Source organism: Euprymna scolopes, chromosome 16, assembly GCF_053919585.1.
Source record: "Euprymna scolopes isolate OS-2025 chromosome 16, ASM5391958v1, whole genome shotgun sequence".
Taxonomy (NCBI): Eukaryota; Metazoa; Mollusca; class Cephalopoda; order Sepiida; family Sepiolidae; genus Euprymna; species Euprymna scolopes.
In genome coordinates, this window is record NC_136497.1 from 51,665,374 (window position 1) to 51,687,953 (window position 22,580).

The 22,580-nt window shown below is 30.3% G+C and overlaps 1 protein-coding gene across 12 annotated transcripts in view; it reads left to right on the top strand.

The window, feature by feature from the left end:
• The window catches only part of LOC145295953 (protein argonaute-2-like), a 179,528-nt gene that overhangs the window by 57,188 nt on the left and 99,760 nt on the right, over nt 1-22,580 (top strand). For 4 of the 12 annotated variants that reach the window (XM_080141848.1, XM_080141843.1, XM_080141846.1 and 1 more), the window contains 2 exons: nt 15,445-15,555; nt 22,166-22,201. In XM_080141848.1, the coding sequence (XP_079997974.1) occupies nt 15,445-15,555; nt 22,166-22,201 (147 nt within the window). Of the gene's footprint in view, nt 1-15,444; nt 15,556-22,162; nt 22,202-22,580 lie in introns of all 12 variants that reach the window. The other 8 variants (XM_080141842.1, XM_080141847.1, XM_080141845.1 and 5 more) reach the window with 2 other exon arrangements.

Below are 22,580 nucleotides of genomic sequence, written 5' to 3' on the forward strand. Positions count from 1 at the left end.
TTTGTAACAGTCTAGCGTGTTTGTTTATTTAATAAGAATGTGTAATCCCAAATAAGCAATTTGTCGGAGGGCAGCCAATGAGAATGGCCGGAACTTGTAGAGGGAAAAATTATTTTTGAACTGTCGAAAGGAAAGGTAACGGTTTGTCTATGAGTTCATGATCCAGTTACGAAGAGAGACAGGGCAGTATATGTATAATGTGTATATTTATACTCTGTGTAGACTGGTGACAGTGAGAGGACTTTAGAATTAGAGGGAAAAATAGTAACTACTTCCTCTAAAAATGGGGCGATTGTGATGATGGTGCTGTTAGGATAAAATGTAGGCTTGTATTATAACGACTAAAAATATATAAAATGTCATACTAAAGTTAAATAAGGTAGCAGCTAATAGTGTAGACATAATACATTTGTATGTGGCCTCTGCTGTTGCAAACCTATGGTACTTTGGTGCAGATGGGGAATTTCTGCAATCAAAATATTATATATGGAGATAATTGCCTTGATAATTGGTAACTCCTAAGTTTTTTGTTTATAGTCCCCATTAACAATAATTAAGGTGACATTGATATTTTCTCCATCGGATTCATTTGTGTCCTTGATTTTTTTTAGAAATTTTATCTAAAGTTAAGTTCATATAAATACATATTTGGATTCTTTGAATTACTGTTCTGATTTTGAGTGTACTTTTCACTGTTTCGGTCAATGTAACCTTAGACCTTCTTCAGGTGTATTTTGTCGAACTCTGGGAATCTGGATGGAATTTCGGTCAAAATCTTTTTACTACATGGGTATGCTTTCATTCCATCAGCCATGACTGATAGAGGCCCTACGTAATTTGCAATTGTATTGTATTTTTTGATTTCCCACACTGAGAATTCAACCTTCAGTATAATATCACTTTTACAATTGATTTTTTCCCAAGTACTCTAATCACTGTGCCACTATTTATTACTACATATTATTACTGATACATATAATGGTTCCCATATGATGTTGATATCTATACTAGGCCTATGTACTTAGTTGGTTGTCACCCAACATATGTGCTGCTTCTTTGAGTTGTCTTGCTCTCCACCATTCTTTTCTGTCTATATAAAGGTAGATAGCTTTTTTTCTCTCCATATATGGTCAGCCATTCCCAACTTTTCAATCTCTGCACATATTACTGCTCAAAAACGTGATATTTTCATTTTATCATGGTTACATACATCATGTAGATTTTTCTTTATTTTTGTTTTTTTTAATATAGGAGGAATCAACCTTAAGTTCTAACAATTGAAAAATTAGTGAAATTGCTCACTTTTATTGATTATTTGTTACTGATGAGTGTGACCTGTTCTTTGCAGGTCAACAAGGTGTTTTAGTGTGGCAGAACTCGTCAATCGATTTGGTTGGTCTTAATTTTGCGATCGTGTTAATATGTCGATCGGTTGTGCTAGAAGGAAAGCAATTTCATGCACACAAAAGAAAAAAACTCTGTGCTCTATTCTACTGATTAATTCAAGATAAGATATACAAATATATAGTTATATACAATTGTCCATAGTTCAATGTTGATTTTGACAGACTCCACTGGGTCAATGGGTTGATTTCTCTCTGTATTGCGGTGGAATGATGTGGGGAGAGAGGGGTGTGGCGACTCTTCAACTGCGCTCAAACTCTGCTCCAAACTTCAGCTTCAATTGGCGGGTTTGACTCTGCGTCCCGTTAACATACTCAAGGGAGGAATGAAACTGGGGGTTGTTCCCTGGACCAATCGTATCCAGTTACGTCACCTCCCAGAGGAGATTCTCTCTTCCTCGTGTGCACCTGTGGATCTGCAAGTGTCCTCATGCCCTGAAAGGTCATTCCCCGCGGCCCTCTGGCTCGCAGGCATTGTACCCAAACTATAAACATCCTTAGTCTTGAACACTGGGTCATTCCATTTTTGGAGTACAATTCACAAAAAAAAAAAAATGATATTGTCAACGATTTTCATAACAATGAAAATCACAATCCAATCTTTCTCTCAGCAAGGTCTTTTGCTGTCACCCGGGCACACCAATGATAATTGAAGAATAAAAAGAAATCATATCTGCCCGGCTTCTCCAGCATTTTGAGGGTCTTGACCTCTCCCCCCTCTCTTGTGGGGAACCCAATCGTCCCCTGGGACGGTTATATTACATGAGGACTATGGCTTGTTGTTGCCTAGGAAAATTGAAGAACCCTTTAGACTTCTGATCCTACCCCTGAACTCCCATATTACACTATATTTTTTGTTAATGGTCACTGTTGTGGTGTCCACCTTATGGATAACAATGAACTCTCCCACTTATTATAAAAAAATCGGGAAAATATGCTTCTTGCTGTTATGCACAAATCATGCACACTTAGCATTCAAACTGACATTTATAACCATTCTCCTTATTTGTTGTGTTTGCATTTCTGTTAAACATGTTGTTTCCACTAAATACAGAGTTGTCTTTCCAAACCCTTACCAATCCACAACAGTCACATAGACATTGGTGTTAACATTACATTTCGTACAGCATAATCAATTTGACACACCAGTTCTCATTAGATCACTAAAGGTAAGCAATGTTAAGCCTGGTCAGTACCAAATGGGTGACCATTTGTGAATATCAGGTGCTGTATGTAGTAGGATGTTGACACCTCCCTGGAAGAATGTCATCATCTCCCATTACTGGGATATAAATGCGATTGGAAACTGCTAGTGAACCTAATAATCTTATGAAACTTCCTCCTACAAAGGAAGCTGGTTTAACCTACTTAGAGTGAATGCCGTTGGCATATATATTACACTTCTAATTGATCGATAGACAGTAAAGATTAACCTGATGCCATTTTAGTTTTTTTAAATAATAATGAAAAATGAAAGAAATTATCTAAATAATATCCCCTTCTCCAATACTCCTAAAAAGAGCAAACTAGTTAGTAATCACAAACTATTATCTATTGGTATGGCTATAAAATTGTAAACAACTATATGTAGCATGTATTTGATGTGTGAATTTAGTATTTATAACTGCCATAAGCCAATATTTGTTTTGTATAAAGTCTTAACTAGGTATCCCAAACCAAAATTTTATTTTCATTATATCTAAAAAATATTAATGTGAACATATAGATTTTTGTAAACCATAAACAAAAGTATCAAATTTATTTTGGTAGCTCAATTAGCCATCAAGTTATGATTGTTCAAAGTTTGACAGAAAGTTGAAAATTTGCTATCATGGTCCAGAAGCCAAATTTCATAGTATATAACTAAAAATGTAAGCTACTAACAAGTGAAAAATCCTTATAAATGTAATGTCATCTTGTGGTAAATGAAAATTAATACTAATGAAAGCAATAATTATTAGATGAAACTAACCTAAACACTAGGAAAAAATCCGCCTACCGACGAAGGGGGAGGGGAATGTAAATATGACACGGAAATGTAACTTTGACTGTTCATATCAATTTCATTTCAATAGCTAATGTATTGAATCTTCTTAGTATAATTCATAACACATTAGAGATTAAGATAATTTTTTCTTTTAATTATAAATTGATAAAACCACTCAATTGTGGACCATATAAAAGCAGTCAAACAGACAATTTGGTAACAAGGGCAAAAAGGGTTAAAAAAAAAATGATTAAAAAGTATATGTTACTGAAATTGCTGTAAAAATGTAACCATTGGAGGTAGAAGCTTAAAACTTTGCAACTTTACTAATTTTTGGGTGAGGAATTCCAAAAAATGTTTGCCTTGTTTCTAATAACAAAATTTTTTGCCACAGGAATATTTTTACTTTGGGGAATTTAAACTCTCCAAAAAAGGACTGACAACAATAAGATTTAGAAATTTGTTATACAAAAAGTCACAACTCATTTTTTTTTTTTTTTTTTTTTTTTTCAAGCATTGAAAAACTTTCAACTTAAAAGACAAGTAAACAAGTAAGATATTCTATAGGCAGAGGTCTTACTACAATTCCTTTCCTTATTGATTTTCTCTCAGAATTCTTTCATAGGCTTCTGCTATGGTAGATATATCAAGAGCACTCCAAATCCTACCATCACTTGAAACTGGCATTACCTCAAAACCCCATCTGTAAACAAATGATGACTCTACCTGTGCAATGTCATCTGACAAAGGCCATCGAAAAAAAATCTTTTCTACCTTTGGTTTGCAATATAAATTTTATTACAGCGCTGGATGCAGATATAACCTCAATGACTTGGCCAATGTAAAAGTTGGCGTCATAGTAGACAGCAACCCATTGTCCTTGATGCTCATAACTGAAGATATCCTGAGATGGTTCTTCATCACAACTGCAGGAGTTATCTGAATGTTCAGCAAATTCACTAAGGGACTTTATGTTGCTTTGGAGGTGGAAATGAATTAACTGGATTTCTTAAGTAGTCAGAGAGCAGCTTCCAGTTGAACTTTATTTCGGCCGGTGTTTATTTTGACACCTAACACAATCTTGAGATAGCTCAGTTCAAGTTTATCAAAAACACCTGATAGAACATATAGGTCTCAGGGGTACTTCTACAGTTTATCGCCAAAAATGGAGCCGCCATTTTTTTTTTTTCGTGCACCTGTCGTTAAAATCCGAGAGAGAAATCAGTATTTCAAACTATGCTATTCATAATATAATATTCATTAAAATTATTTATTTGTTCGGAAAAAAACTGAAAAAAAAAACTATTTTATAAAAATCCAATGTTGCTTTCATTACAAAATTGTTTTATTAAAATTATATTTTCTTAGGCAAACTTTTCAATAAATGTTTTTATAATTATATTTTGATAAATTTTTATACAGTAAATATTTTGGTTTTCAAATGGTGCTCACCCAGATTAGACAATTATGAATATGTCATTTTCTGTTTTTAATAATAAAAATATACGTTTCATGAAAATTTTTCCTGTTTTCATTAATTAAATCAAAACATTTTCAATTAAACAATTACGGATATATGTTCTCTTTCACTTTCTTTATTTACTTTTTTTCATACTTCTTTCCGGAAGTAATTAATATCTAGTTTAATTTTTTTTGTTATTCATTTATAACTTCGGTCATAGTTTAAAATACTGATTTCTCCCTCGGATTTTAACAACAGGTGCATGAAAAAAAAATGGCATCTCCATTTTCGGCGATAAACTGTAGAAGTACCGTAAACAAAAAAAAAAAAATGATTTTTACAGTGAAATTAATTTTTTCATTTACGCACCACGTGCACATAACTGAACTATATTTTCAGTTCTTATGTTTTAAGTAATGTACAGTGTAATTAAAAAATAATTTAACAAAATCTTCCAATTTATCAAAAACGCCCGATAGAACACAAACAAAAAAATGCATATTTTTACGTGAAATTAATTTTTTTATTTACACATGACTTGTTGCACGTAATTTAAAACTTAGCTATATTTTGTTAATTTTTTTTTTTTTTTTAAGTAATGTAACTGTACAGTCTAATAAAAAAATAATTTAACAAAATGTTAGATATATCAAAAACGCCTGACAGAACATAAGAGAATTAAATAAGTAAACAAAAAAATGAGGCACATTTTTTAAAATGAAAAAAATTTTTCCATCACAGTCACACGCAACTAAAAATGTTATTTTTTGTTTAAATGTACCGAGTTTAATTTTTAGAAGAATTTAACAATGCTGAAGTTTATCCTACCGAAAGAAGATAAAGCAAAGAACATATGAAAGTTTGAAAGAAGATATAGAAAATAAACAACTGACATTTTTTAAATTGTAAATTTTCATTTCTTTTATTGACGCACTAAAAATATTATTTTAAACAATAACTTTCTATAACTTTTAAATAAACAAAACCAAACTCACCTAAGAACTTTGATATATCCATCGTGAAACAAGTTATTTGTTTACATTTTCATTCGGTCGTGCTGACAGTTGATTTTTATGATGGTACTCCGTACTTTGGTCACTTGGCATTAAGTTGTAAATCTCGATGTGTAGGTACACTCACTTTTATTTATGAGCGTAGTAATATGACACCAACAGATTATTAAAGAGGAGATATTTCTCTACAAAATGGTGTGATTTTCAGAATTTTTTCAATTGAATTTCTTTCAGATTTCTTTCACTGAAGTTTTCAAGTTGGATTTTTTTTTTTGTGAAAAACAACTTAAAACCCTTTTTTAAGCTCGCAATATTGATAAGTGGCCTTTTTTCTTTAAAATGATACTATTTTTTTATACCTAGAGATACACAATATCGAAAAACAAATTTGAAAAACACCAACATTTTTTTTTGTGTAAAAAAAAATAAATAAATAAATAAAGTGGCACTCACCAAAATTAGTGACATAACTTGAAGTAACCCAGAAAAAAAAAAGACTATTAAAGACACAAGAAAAAGAATTATATATCTATAAAGCAAAAAGATTAAATTTTATTTAAATCAAAACTTTATTAAAATAACCCCCAAAATAAATGAGATATTGCAAGTTGAAGTTAAGGAAAATTTAACTTTATTTACCAGTTTTCGCATCCTAAACTAGGCTAGTTTTAGATACCTAGTCTAATGTCAGTGTTTTGATAAAGACGAAGGAACAAAAATTCAAGCAAAAAGATAGATGAGTTGGAGTGGTAAAATATTAAGCTAAGATCAATGTAATTATTTTAAAGGTTTTCAGTTGCATAATTTTATGTGGTTTTGGTATCACCATCACTGCTTACTGCTTAACATGGTAACATATCTCCAGTCACTTCGATCAAAACACTAATTTCAAAGATACTGATGTTTTTTGTTCATGTTGTTCTTAAGGAAGAAGTATAATAGTGGTTTGAAGGTCATTTCTATTCCTACCCACTTTTTTATTTTGTATACTAGTCGTTAACTATTTCCAATTATGTATAAAAACCATTCAAATAGGGTCCTGGATATGACCTTAAACAATTATCCAGTGGTGAGGCCCCAGCTTGTGGGCTTTGGGGAGTGTGGAGCCACCCTTTAATTACCATTGCTCCCAGGTCCACGCTGACCCGGAGTGGTAGTACCTGTTAGGGTCCCAACTATGGGTTAAATAGAAACCGATGTGAAAACAACAAATATATTCTATTAAAAATATTTTCCCTCAAAATCTTTGGATTCGGCATTAAAATAACCCGAAAAGGGTTGATATGCCGTAAAACAAAAACAACCAACCAACTAACCAACCATTCAAATAGCATTTTTTACACTAACAATGACCTAATACAATTTGACTCTATTTTAAAATCAAAATAAATTTTTGTCTCACAATTTTCAATCAATTTGACTAAATATTTAGTAAGGTGTATTTGTGAAATGTACTCCTTCCATCAAGTGGATTTTTATTTTTTTCAAAAATATATGCAGATATTAGTTTTACAGTAATATGAAAATGTAATTTACAAAAAAAAAAAAAAAAAAGTGACAAATCTCTACTTAAAAGAATCGGAATCAGTATTGAGATTGGTAATTTAAAAGAGAATCGGTAATTGTATTGTATCGGACTTGGGGGAGGGAGATTCTGGAATAGGCCTATCATTAATATATACATGTATTAAAAAATTTTCTTTTTATTAAATAAATATTTTTATACCTACATACACTAGTGTTTCATGCTTACGCAATCATCAATGTAAAAGGTAATAATTACTGCCAATCGAGAAATTTAAACTCTATCACAAAGTCACCCTTGAATTTGGGGGTTGGTATTCTACCTTTAGGCCATCAGAAATGAATTGAGAGATATTAAGTGTGTGTGTGTGTATATACACACACACACACTCACACACACTAGTTGCCTTCTCAATAAGTTTCCAGGTTTTTTTTTGTATGCGCACTATATTGATAGTAATACACACATGAAACTCTAATCGCCTTCAAAGTAATCTCCTCTGGCTGCAGTGCACTTATTGTACCATTCCAACAACTTCTGGAAGGCCCCATGGAAGTCTTCTTGTGTGAGTGTGTCAGTGACCTGCATCACAACCTCGGTCATCTCTTTGATTGTCATAATGACAGCCTCTAAAGTTTTCCTTGGGCTTGGGGAATAACCAAAAGTCACAGGGAGCAAGGTCTGAATTATAGGGGAGGGGTGAGAAACTGTCTTGATGCCCATCTTGATCAAATAATCTATGACAAAGATGGAGCACCCTTCGGACAAACTTCAGCAAATCTTCCATTCATCGCAAATAATTGTATGTGCAGTTCCCATACTGACATCAAACTGTGCACTTATTATCTTTATAGACTATCCCAAGCCAAGAAATTCTTTTTTTGGCCAATCAACTTCATTACTCCTCCCACACCTCATCATCCCTCACAGACTCTGTTTTCCTTGAATCTCTTATGCCACTCAAAAACTGATGCTTGATTCATGCAAGATGGTTCAAAAGCAGTCTGGAGCATTCTATACGTTTCTGTGGCATTTTTTTTTCCAAGTTTAAAACAGAATTTAATTGCATATCTTTCTTCTAAAGTGTCCTCACCTCCAGATTGCATTTTGGTGTTATTTATGTTACTTAATTATATACATGTGTATTACATACTGTACTGTATTTTTTACTAATTTTTAATGCTGTATCCTGGAGTTCTGCTGTATATATTGGGTGCAATATAAATAATCAATAGAGAATTAGCTTTATAATAATAAATACAAATCTGAATAAATTGAGATATCAGATTTAAGCATATTTTATGACCTGCCAATTCCAGGCGACTTGCTAATATAAATAAAATTCCCATTTTTTTTTTTTTTTTTCTTTTGTTCAAGTGTGTGAGTTCTCTAAATTTTAGCAGAATATTGCCTTTGTTCTTTTTTCTTTTTTGCCCAGAAAAAGCAAATTTTTGCTTAAATTTCTATAACTGCCCATGCATGTGAATCCTCTGCTGTTTAGTTGAAATCCATTATTTGTGTGTGTGAGTAATTCTCTGTTTGGAACACACTATATCAGTTGAAGATTTAATGGTTAGAAAGACCAAACGAATCTGAATTTGTTTTTAATAAATATTGCTATTTATTAAAAATAAAATTGAATATTTTATTTTACTTTTTTTTTTCAGTTTTATTTTTTATTTTTTTTTAAATTTTATTTTTAATAAATAGCAATATTTATTAAAAACAATTTCTCACTAGTCTGGTCTTTCTAGCCGTTAACTATATATAAGAAAATGCTGATTTTTTTTTTTTGTTTGCAAAATTATTATAGTCTTACCTCATTTAAAAATTTTTTTTTTTATTTTTTTATTTTTTAACACTTTTTGACTGGATTTTATTTTATTTCCTTTTTTTCTCTTCCTGTCTATATCTTCCTTTTCTTCCCCTAAAATGTTAATGCCTGACGTCATTTCATTTAGCTATTGTCCTCACACAAGAACAATGGGCCCCAAATGTTAATTTTGCATGAAAGCTAATTTCAAAAATTCATGATAGATAGGTGTGTGGAGTGGGAGTAGATGACTATTGTTTCATCAAAAACATTGACTTCCTGTATTCTTCTGCCAATATGCACATTTAGCATGTTTCACTTAATTTTTACTTTCTTAGTTGTAACATGTTTAAAAAAAAAATGTTCTTTGCACTACCTTCTCCCCTACCCCATTTATATACACATCCCCTTCTCCAAAATTCAGAAGTTCATCCTGGTTTCATCTTGTTTACATGCATTCCTGCTTGTTTGAATGAAACGTTATCTTATCTTTTAATTTTATATTTACTCATTAAAGTAATGAAATAATATTAGTTATAATTTCCTTTTTCTTATATTCTTGTTTTTTTTTTTCTAATTTTTTTTTTTTGCTCTGAAGATAAATTTATTACATTATACCCTACTCTAGAGGGAGTTTGACACGGCATGTCACAATCAGCCCAGTTTAGTCTCACAAAGCAATCGACATGTTATGATTAGCATAAGTCAATCTTTTGGTTTGTTGGTCACGGATTCTTAAGCCATTATTTTAACTGTTTTTTCCTGTTCCTAATGTAACATTTTCACAAACAAATGAAAGAAGTTCCTTATACATATATGTACAATGTGTTTATATATCCTTTTTATTCTCGTTTTCATCACTGTTTCATAAATGATTATCGATTGTCTCATCTGTTTAATTAAAATTAATTAAACTCTTCATGTTGAAAGACATAAGGAAACGTTTGCTGAGGGGTTTCAAATATGTTTTTATTTGGTTAGACTTTACTAGATAAGAGACTAATGTTATCATAGCTAGTTATTTAATTCTTTAATTTTCTAACTTAACGAAATGAGTGACATGCATGGACAAACATCGAAGTAATATTTGCCTTGGATTACAGGTTTCCTGCATTATTTGCTGTATCTTGTTCGCACGACCTTTCCAGAGAGACTGATCTGAAAACCCTAGTTTTCTATTTGCTCAAGAACAGGATGTCATTCTTCATCATCTCTCTCTCTCTCTCTCTCTCTCTCTCTCTCTCTCTCTCTCTCTCTCTCTCTCTCTCTGTTTTTTTCTACAGCGTTTGATCTCTGCCTCCTGCTTCAATTTTACATCACTCGTTTCTGAGAATGATTCCATTTTACAGATCTGAATTATAATGTACTCAGTTTAACCCTTGCTAAAATTCACACTAGCTGATTTAATCACTATCAACTTGACTTCCTAATATATAACTCTACCCCCCCCCCCCAAGATTAACTACCTGACCTCTTGCCGACTTCTACATCCTGCCTAATTTGATAAACTCTTTTTGTAAACATAAATCGCTAAATAATTACTAGTTTATATATATATGCAATATTTAACAAATTGAAAATACTAAAATGTTACCATATTTGAAAGCCATTACTGTCCTCGCTTTTATCTGTTTAACAAAAAGAAAGCCTGTAATAATTTTTTTGGTCAATCTTTGACTAATTGCTAAAGATTTTATTAATAAAATCAATTTTCATTCAAATTTTTTCCATATTTTTGTTTTACCTTCTTTCAATTGTTGTTACATTTTCAAACTCCCCATAAATCGGAAATTTAATCATTTCAGATGCAAGTTTAATAACCTATTTCAAGTAGAGTAGTGGAATTGGAAAGCATAATGTCCAACTCCAACTCCAAAAATTCCCAAATGTCTAACACAAACTTTGTTGTTGATAACAAAGATGGTATTAATCTGAAAACTATACCTAGTCAGATTAAGTATTTTCAGAAAGGAAGTAAATTGAATGATATTTTAATGGTCTGTAGAACTTGGCGACATCTACAAGAAGTACTTTTTTTTTTCTTTTTTTTTTTCTTTTTTTTTTTTTTGATAAAGAATATTCCTTTTTTTTAAAAAGAATAGAAATATTTATCTTATAAATTTTAAATGTATCCAATGCCTTAAGATATTTTGTAGTGTGTTTAGACATTTTAACTACCCAGGAATCTTTTTAGTTGAATTTTGTTAAGCTTTTTAATTTTGTATTTTTCTCTGTAAATAAAGTAATTTTTTAATGAATGTGAGTGTGTGCATTATGTTTAAATGCAATTGAGACGGTATAGCTTGGTCAGTAATATATAGTTCATTTCCAAATTTTACTCTATCACAAAGGAATATAAAAGGTTAAATAAGTTTGACATTTTCAAAATGACCTAAAATTTCCAACAGTTACAAATAAGACAACTAAGAAATAAAAATGGAGTAGTTATAAATAATTGTTTCATTGCTAACTTGTAAATGTAGTAAAATTGAATAATTTTCTACCCTAGAGGCCCTTTGGAATTTTCCATTTCTACAAAATGCAACAGTTTACATTATAAAATAATCATTTCTGCTGGTTTATCTAACACCATTAATTTCTATGGAGAATCTCGTATAATTCAATGCTACTGAAAAAATTATTGGGTCAGATGTAATTGATGAAATGGATTAAAATTTTTTTTTATGTAAAGAGACACTGAAAATCTACACAAATATCTGGCTAGTCAGAATTAAATATTGATTTGTCAGAAGCAATGCCATTTAGATCTGATATTGAGAATTCGATTGACTTTTCTTTATATATATAATATATATATATTTATTTATTGAAACCGACACAATGCATATTATTACAATTGATTATTTTGTTAATGGTATTTAACTATTGTCGATGAGTGAAAAAAAAAAAAAAGTTTTTTTCTTTTCTATAAATTTGTAATTTAAAAATATTCAGATAATAGGACTTAATATGCTGTTAATATGCCAAAAATTCTATTCCTTATATAGACATGTGTTTTTTTTTTCTCCACTTCTACTAGCCTTTAATTTTTCTCTGCCTTTTTTCTGCTTTTTTTTTTTTTTTTTTTGCTTGGTTTTGTTTTTATTTTTTTATAAAAAAATACTTGATTAAAAATTATTTTGAAATTATTTGACTAAAAATTACTTTATTTTTAAAGTCCTAGCTTTAATCTTGTACTAAAAATTTCCACTACAAATGTGTCCTTTTTTTGAGTAATGATAAAAATAAATTAACTTTTACATGTTAGATGCTGAATCAATTTTTTTTTCTTTATCTAAAAAAGGAAAATGCTTGTTGATTTCACTTTTGCATGAAAATAAAACAAACTTTCTAAAATTACTTAAATACATTATATTTATGGAGAAATTTATTTGATTTGTTTTCTTCATTTATGACATTGGTTTAAAATTAATTTTCTATTATGAATAAGCTACTAATATTTTATTCTAATAAAGTTATAAACAATTATTATTAAAGCAAAAAAAAAAAAAAAAAACTTTCCAATCATAAAACTGATAAAAAAACTTTTATAACATAATACTGGACTTTCGTCTACAAACTGTAATTCATGCCAGAAATCACTTTTTCTATGGCAGTTTAAAGCTTCAAAACTGTTGTCAAAATTTGAACAGTTACAAAGTAATGACTTTATTAGAAATATTAATAAACTAGCAAGCCAGTATCCTAGTATTGTCTAAAAAAGGTAAAGTAACTTAAGAAATTTCTGGTGCAGCCTTGAACTATTGAATTATTTGCTGCTTATGGTTGACTTCTCTGACGCAAATCAGCAGCCCTAAAAGTAAAAAGCAAATTTTAAATATGAAATTTGTAAACTGCATAACCTTGTGTAATTGACTTAAAAAAAAAAAAAAAAAAAATCCTTTCTAATAAGTAATAGTTTTGAAAAAAAGACCACAGTGTAAGATAATGACCTTTCGTAGAACATCTGATTGTGAGAGTGAAAATACCCCCAACTTCTTGTATAGATTATTGTTAGAAGCTTTAAATTTGGGCATGCTTAACGGTATGAGATATTTTTTTAAAGTGAACCAATAAACATTTTCTGAAAAAATGAAGCAAGAATTTGCCTAAATAGTTGCTGAAATAGATTTACATACAGTTTTTGTGAAGAGAGGTATAGTAGTTGATGAAATAAAGGAAATATTCATTTTACTTTAAAACACAGCATGATTACTTCATTATCGTTTGAAATTGATTTTGAAGCTTTAAACTACCAAAGAGAAAGTGATTTTTGGCTTGAACTATAGTTTAAAAGTAAAAGTCTAGTATTATGGTTCATATTTGCCCCTAAACCAAAGTAGACATTAATTTTGAACTTGCCTCTGTTGTATAAAAGAACTAACATAACTTTATGTAAATGCTATAAAGATTTTTTTCTGTTGTATTGTTTTTCTCGATTGCTATATAAATGACATAATCAAAAAAACTTTTAATTATTAAATCTTGCTGATATTATTTAATTTATTAATACCATGTTAGCTTTAATATTCTTTAACCTTTTACGTTTTTGACATTTTCTTTTTTAAAATGTAAAATTATAAATTCTTAATGTCTAAAAAAAATGGAAGGAATTGAATTTCTGATAGCTAATTTCTAAATGTAGATTAAAAATGAATTTTTTTAGATGAAATTGAGGTACTTGTGTAAAATAGTGATATTTTAAGCCAATGCATTTTAGGTGAAAACATTATGTACTTGCGTATCATGTCGAAATCAGTGTAAATTCCAAAAATTACAAAAAAAAATGATCCAATAGAAAAAAATAAAAATAAAATTTATTGAGTTTATCGATTTATAGTTTTAGTGAATGTTTTAATGTTGGGGAGTTCACAAGATTCAAGGGAGGTAACTGCCATTTATCATTTAAACTAAATTACAATCCACCATTTTCAAACACCAAATGTTGGATTGTAATTGTTTTTTGTTATTAAAAATATATCTAACACATCTACTGGATCATTTTTTGTAATTTTTATAATTTATATTAATTTAAATGTGATACGTAAGTGCATAATGTTCTGAAATGTGCTGGTTTAAAACATACACAACCATCGAAATTGATTTTAAGAATACTACAAGTGTAATAAAGAAAATGTATCATTTTAGTGAACAAATATTTTCTTCGATTTCTTTATAAGATTTGAACCAGAATATATCTTTCTAGTCTGTAAATTCACTCCATTGTAAATAGATAGGTAAAACATCAGTTTGCATATCTATATATTTGATAACTAATTTCCCTGACCATCCGTAAGAAAAACCTCAATTCTTCCTTTTAGACATGTCTTTACCTTAATTTTGGATTGGCTGTTCTGAAGAGGAAAGATTTGCTTGTGATATTACCTCAGAATTTGAAAATAATCTTATTATTCAAAGAGTGGCTTCACAATATTGCCTGACTTTGATCAAGCATATTACTGGCAAAATATTCCTGTTAGCCATCACTTTGATCGATAAAAATAAGACTATTTCTATTTTTTAAGTTGTGATGAAGGTGTACCTTTCGAAATGTTTTGTAGGAAAGGACTCTTTTTTTATTCGGACTATTGTTATCTTGAGCATTATTTTTACAATGTTTTAGCCGATATATCTCGTCGAACTTGAGGAAATCCTTCTGTTGAACTATGGAATCTGCACAAAATTTTGAACGGAATCCTTCATATAATTCATGTAGCCATGACCGAATAGAAGTCCTAAGTAATTCAAAAGTATCTGAGTATCCACTCCAAATTCTGTGCAGATTCCCAAGTTTGACAAAAAAATTTTGGAGTTTGACAAGATACACCTGAAGAAAGTCTGAAGTTAAGCACAGTAGTCTGAATAATACAAATTTTCAATTCTCATCTAGAAAAATTCAGAAACATTTTTGTTTTCCAAACGCCAATTTAATTTCTAAAACAAAAAAGGATTAACATTTCTTTTTATTTTTTATTTTTTTTTTTTATTTTTTTTTTTTAGAGAAATCTTGCATTCTATTTACCTTCACAACAAAAAATCAGTAAGAATAGAAACCTTTTAACAAGGACAGTCTGTTTATGTCATCCTTGCTTCTTATTTCCTTACCAAATTGATAGTCATGATGCTTCCCCCTCCTCCCTTTCTACGTCTGAGTAGTATTGAGTGATTGAAGAAAGTCTATGCTTTCTTTCTCTCTCTCTCTCTTTTATTTTGTCTCATTCCGCCTTGTTTTATTCACTAGCTGCTTGGGATGATTCCACCTCACAACAGTCTCAGCCACAACAGCCATCACAACAGCCACCACCACAGCAGCAGCAACAGCCATCTCAGCAGCCAACACCTCCACCGTCAGGTACAGAAAATAAACCCATATTCTAAGACACCTTTTCTCAGTAATTCTTTCTTCTTTCCCACCTTCTTCCTTCTGCACTCTCAAGACATCAGCTCAATTGAATGAGATTTAAATTCTGAAATGCCATATCTGGGCTGATGCATCTACTACAAGTCTCTCATTCTTAGACAGTGTCCCCCCCCCAAAAAAAAAGAGTCTCAAATCTAATAAGTCCTACATTATCAGCCAAGCTTCAATCTCTGTCCCATCACCTCAATGTTGCATCCCTGTGCCTGTTTTACAAGAACTTTAATGCAATGTGCTCTGATGAACTTATAGCATTTGTGCCCTCTCGATCTACATACTCTTGACTAACCTGACAAGCAGTAAAATCTCACCTCTTCACTGTTGAGGTACCTAGATGTTAGAAAGTATTCTACTTTAATAATCTCTTCTTTGGACTTTGGAATTCTCTCCCTGTTTCTTACTTCCTGACTGTACCGACATGCAGTATTTTAAATGCAATGTGAACAGACATCTTGTTGCTCAACTCCCCACTTACCTGTTAGACGTGATCCCAAATAAAAACCCCCATGTCCAAGTGGTAATATGCCTTATTTGGGGTGAAAAAAGTAAGAAAAAATTTATAAATATAAATTTTTATAGATACTATGATTTAAACATAAGTCGCTTAAACCTATTAAGATCAGAGTTTTCTAAAAAAAAAAAAAAAAAAAAAAAAAAATGTTTGATATTTTAGTGACTTCATCTGGTCGTAGCCACTCACAACCCCCCCCCCCCCCAAAAAAAAAACCCACTTCATAAAGCACTCTCTCATTCTGGTGCTGTTTTTTTAATTGCAATTTTTTTGAGGCGCCAAAAATGGTTTGGATAGTTAAAATAATTGAAGATTGGTGCTTCCAAACAAACCTGTGTGTTTTTAAATTTTATTTATTTTAAATCCTAATTTAGCATTGACAGATGTGTAAACACATCATTGAAGACAAATGATAACCAATCCATTTAAATTAATCATTTTTGGATAATTATTTACATTCTAACAAATATATAGGACTTTTTATTTTTTCTCTTTTTTTTTTTTTTTTTTTGTAAATGATTAAATTTTAGGCTAAATTTTTCCCCATTTTTTTTATTTTATAATGTCAAACAACTATTGGAATGAATAAGCAAAAGAAGTTTATAATTTTTTTATATGTTAAGTTGTTAATATTTATACTCCATCCCTTAAATTTAAGCTGTAACACAAGGTCTGTTCAATCGATCATGGTCTCTTTTTATTTAATAATATAATTTCTATTTATTTAGCCTTTTGGAGATGTATTTTAATTAACACCACAACATATGTAATGTGTTTTCATTATTTGTAAATGTTTGTGGAGATGCCCACTAATTAACATAGGCGGGTGAGGGAGATATATAAAGGTATCAATCACCAATACCGGGAGAGTTTGGCAATGACCGCCAAATAGGTAAGATGCCTATGTTACCTCCAGTAAGACATGCAACACACCACCTACCGAAATATCTCCAACTGAAGTATATCTGAAGACATGTAAATATGTATATAACTTTTCTTCCTAATATATTATTGTTATACCTTTACTTAATTAAGTGTTCTTAATTATTTGTGCTGACACAACAGTAATTGTATTTTATTAAGATATATATATATATATATGTGTGTGTATATGTATATGTGTGTGTATATGTATATGTGTGTGTGTGTATATGTATATGTGTGTGTGTATATGTATGTGTGTGTGTATATGTATATATATGTGTGTGTGTGTATATGTGTGTGTATATGTATATATATGTGTGTGTGTGTATATGTATATATATGTGTGTGTGTATATGTGTGTGTGTATATGTATATATGTGTGTGTGTGTGTATGTATATATGTGTGTGTGTATGTATATATGTGTGTGTGTGTATGTATATGTGTGTGTATATGTATATGTGTGTGTGTATATATATGTGTGTGCGTATATATGTGTGTTTATATATGTATGTATATATACATCTTCTAATTTAGTAAAAGAAAATTAAGTCCGTTAATGGCAGTAAGCAGTGTTGATTTTGGAAGGATGTGGAAACAAAATGAAAAAGGTCTCAATTTTTCTCTACATTCTCAAAGAGCATAAGAGATTATACATTATGTGTTCAGATATAACTCCATCTCAAACTGAGGAATATTTTAGCATCTATTTTATGTTATCACATAAAATTTCTGCTATCTTAAAAATGTAAAAAAAAAAAAAAAAAAAAAAAAAAAATTTATTCATTTTGTTTGTTACAAATAATCAAAATTTCAAAAAAGTACCCAATACTAAACACCTATCATTCTTATTTTAGAAAAACTCAATTTTTCAAATTACTACAAATAAAGTTTTTATTTTTTTACCAACAAAGTAAAATTTATTTTCTAAGTCCTTCAATCTTCTTCCAAAGTATTAGTTTTATTTAAACATATTTTGTGGGGAAAATTGAGAGGCAAGTTTTGGCAGTAAGTTCTGTTTAAAAAAATTTTTTTTTTTTTAATAGTCGGAACCAACAACAATTTTTACATAAAAAATTTTATATAAGAAAGAGAGAGTAGAAAAGTGAAATTTAATTATCTGTAGCCGAATCCGGCTAACAATTTTGCTAAAGTTCTCACTTATTTCAGATTTTGGTTTGCTAAAATGCACTTTAGTTCATTTAATTTCATTCGTCAGTCATTTCTGAATAGGATTTTTTTAGTTAAAGAAATAATTTATTGAAATGGCTGATTTGCTTTCTAAGAAACTGCAATATAATCTCCCCTTTCCTTACCCCCCCCCCCACAAAATGGCCTTGTTTTATGACAGAAAGAAGAAAAGATCCTCTACTTTGATCCAAACACAAAATTATTTTTATTTTAAAATTTTGTTTAAAGACGTTTAAGCAAAACAGTTTATTTTTACTATTACCTGTGTCTTGTTTTCAGTCCTCTATCTACTTGACATATTTCTATAAATTATCTCGTATATATTTTATGAAGGAGTCGCCACTTATCAAAACCTGAAAGTCACCAAAGTATAAGAGTTAATGAGCATAAGGTGGTTGATGAAACAACAGGCTAGTGATCGATATTGATGGGTGGAATTTCATTATTTAAGGGGATGGCTCAACAAGAACTTGTTTACATTGTACTTGAAGACTACTAAGTTGCAGTGAACTGGAAACAGGCCTGTATTACAAAGTTCCAGTTGTGGGCAGTCCAAGGAAAGAAACATTGTTCATGGAATTTGTGTTTAGATTAAGGCACAGATAGAGAGTGGGGGGGGTATTGTTAACAGTGGTTGTAGCTAGACAAGTATAATATATATATGTACATATTAATTACAATACTTCAAGCAGACTATATCAACCTTTCATATGTATAATTTAAACTTGCTTAGAAAAACTTGCTTGAAGATATCTATATGGATTTTTTTTTCTTTTTTAATTAACAAATTAAAAAAAGCTCAATATGTTAGCATTCAAGTTTTCTGCTTTGTGCCAATCTTTAATAAATGTTTTGAAGTGTGTGTGTAAAAAATTGTTTACACAAATCTTTCATTCTGAAACTTGATTTAAATGCATTTGAAATCGTGGTTAGGTTGATTCAACGTAAAATAGCCTTAATAATTCTCTTGAAAACCTGGACACGTTCACTGAAAAATTGACCTTGACATTTACTGAAGTTAACTATTTAACTAATTAAAAAAATAATAATAATCACAAATTACAACTTTGTTTGATTACATTTTTATTTATCTACAACATTATATAATATCTATTAGAATAAAACAAGCAACTAGAAATTATTAATATTCTGAAATCATTTGTATTACTTGTTTTGATCGGACTATTGCTCTCATCTTGAGTGTTGTGTTGTTTGTGCAACGTTTCAGTCGGTGTAGTCTATTGTGATCAGCATGTCTGACAAAAGTTGGAAGCTTCACCGACTGAAATGTTTCGCAAATAACACTCAAGATGAGAACAATATTCCAATCAAAACAAGTAATACAAACAATTAGCCCTCATCTCAAAAATTCAAAACTGTAATTCCAAAATTAATTGTTAAAATAAGTTTTAGAGGAACTATTTTGATAAGCCATAGGATTTTACTGTATATATATATATATATATATAAGGTGAATATTGTACTACGTTTCTGAATTTTTTAGATGAGGATTGGTTATATTTATTATTATTCATCGGACTACTGTTCTCATCACCCTCAAAATGAGAACAGTAGTCCGATGAATAATATTACGTGAATATTATATTAATGTAAAGTAGATGGATAAACAATTTAAATAATGGCATATTTTACTGATTAAGAAAAAAAACTAGAGACAGTATCTTATTTATAAGATGTATATATTTTATGCATTCATATGTTATAAATTGTATCTATATATTTTATGTTTTAACTACTTTTTATTTATTTATTTTATTTTTTTTTTTTTTTACATAACCACATTTTTTTTCTTTGGTTCACCCCAAACAAGGTGCACTCATTGCCACATATCTAGGGGACTACTGTGAATTAGGGGCCTTTTCTTCAGGAGTATCCTAAGTGGAGAGATGTGCAGTAAGATATTTGTTAACATTACATTTAAATGTCTGCATGTTGGTATAGTCTGGAGAAACGATGAGCATAGAAGGAATTCCAAATGCAAGCCGTACAAAGAAAAAGAAACTATTAGAGTAGAAAGCTTTCCAGCATCTAGGGACCTCTACAGTGAAGGGGTAGGATTTTGCTGATTGTTAAGTTGGTTGAGGGTATGTACACTCAAGGATACCAGTGCAGTAAGTTCATCAGAGCACATTCCATGGAATTACCTGAAAAACAAGCACAAGTATGCAGTATTGCGACAATGGGACAGATACTCCTGTTGTTAGTTGTTATTATAGGAAATAACAAAACCAAGTTGATTATACATAGTGAATGCTGTGTTTAGTTTTAGTTTTATGCAAAAGGCTTGAAACCTTTTGTGAAAATTCAGAGTTCCAATTTTTGTGAAATTTTAACAAGAGTATTAGACATCAATTAATAAATATTCCTCAAATATCGGTTTCTTTAGAATATTTTAATGGGTTTTTAGAGACCATATAGACACAACCTCCCATTTGAAAATTTAAATATTTCCGATTTGCATTAAATATAGTCCATATTTATTAGATACCAATTAAGCAACTTTCTCTGAATTTCAATTTCTTAAGTAAACCTTAAATTTTAGACATTTTCTCGGATCAAAATTTTAATTAACATTGGAATATGGGTTCTAGACATAAGGTTTAGTAGTAGTGTATCTTGATTTCAATCTTAATAAGAGAACATGAAAATAGTGGAGAACTATTCTATTCAGGGAATTAATTTTAATCATCCTGGAGCAGATAATCATCTAGTATATATAATTAGAAATGTATGACGCCTTCTGTTCTTCTCGATGGATGTAATAGTAGAATTGACTGGCTACTCTGACCTTTTAAGAGTTACTAGTTTAGAAGAAACAAAACTCAGAAACAGCACCTGCAACCAGGTAGGTCCCTAAAACATGGAGACTTGTGTACCTGTACAGAGATAAGTAATCTCTGTAACCAGTCTGCAAGTTCTTTTGTTGCTTCTTTTGATTTTTGTAAATGCCAGTATTGTTTTATTTTTATTCTTACCCTTGTTACTTCAGCATGTAGATGGTATGCTTAGGTATCTTTCACTTCAGGTAGGCTGACATTTTGAGAGAATTTCTAATGTACTATAAAGTCTTCGTTCTCCTTATTATTTAAAAGATACATATATGTGTGTGTGTGCTGAGTTTTTATTGTTATAGTGATAATTATATTCAGTATGAGTTACTCCCCCTGGGAGTTTATAAAGAATTGTCTTTATAACTGAATAGTCGTCCCACATTTTAGGGACATACAAATAATATATATATTAGTGGTGGGTTGATCCACTGATATCCCAAAATTGTGGCTTTTTGTAAAATCTAAGCAAGAAAAATCCATGCAAGATCTAAGACCTAATATAGGCTGAGTGAAACCTACACGAGAATCTATCCCTAGAACCAACACTCTGGAATGATATTGTAAAAGAGGCTACAAACAAATCTTGTATCTGTGACAAGGGAGACATTAAACCTGATATGTCATATATTGATGAAAACATTGGCTTTCTTTAAAACCATAGGTGAAGATATTCTCTTGATCACTTTCTCTGGAAACGTTATTGCAATGGTGTTTACCCTGGTCAGGTGAGCTGACTTCTTCCCTAATTTGCATTCTAAAACTTGATGGTCCTAAATAAGGTCGCACGAGATGGTTAATCATTTTGCCATCTTCAGATACCATCCACTTCTAGGATTGAAAACTCGACCAAGTCCTTATTGATGGTTGCTGTCATCACCCAAGCAGAAAGATGGAGAGGATTACTTCTGAACCAAATGATGCCAACAATTCTAACCTTAAATTTATTCTAATCACTTAACTAAAAGAACTCTATTCCCTTTAGTAGGATTTGCTTCTAGTTATATAAAAAACCCTTTTTTTTTTTTTTTTCATTTACTTTTTTAATTTCCAACCTTGTTACTTCAGCAGCAGGTAGCTGGGATCCTCAGGTAACACCCCCTTCAGGTAGGCTGTTTTTAAAAGGATTTGAAATTATAAAATTCCTATTTGTTTCTTTAAAAAAAAAAAAAAGTTTTATATTTATATATGAGTACAACCTACTCAATGCCGTCCCTAAATATTAAATTAATATTTTACATAATATTTAAAACAATAATATAATTCTACCAAATGTAAACAAAGATATTGTCTCGAGTTTATGTCTATAAAAGAATTATAGGCTTGATAAATAAATTGGTTTTGTGTCCAGAATTTCCTCTATATTAAAAAAACGAATATAATGAAAAATCTCTATGATGTAATGTGACGAAATGAAAATATATTTAAAAATTCAAATTTACAAATTAATCAAGTAATTTTATTTTTATAAAGAAAATCATTTTTA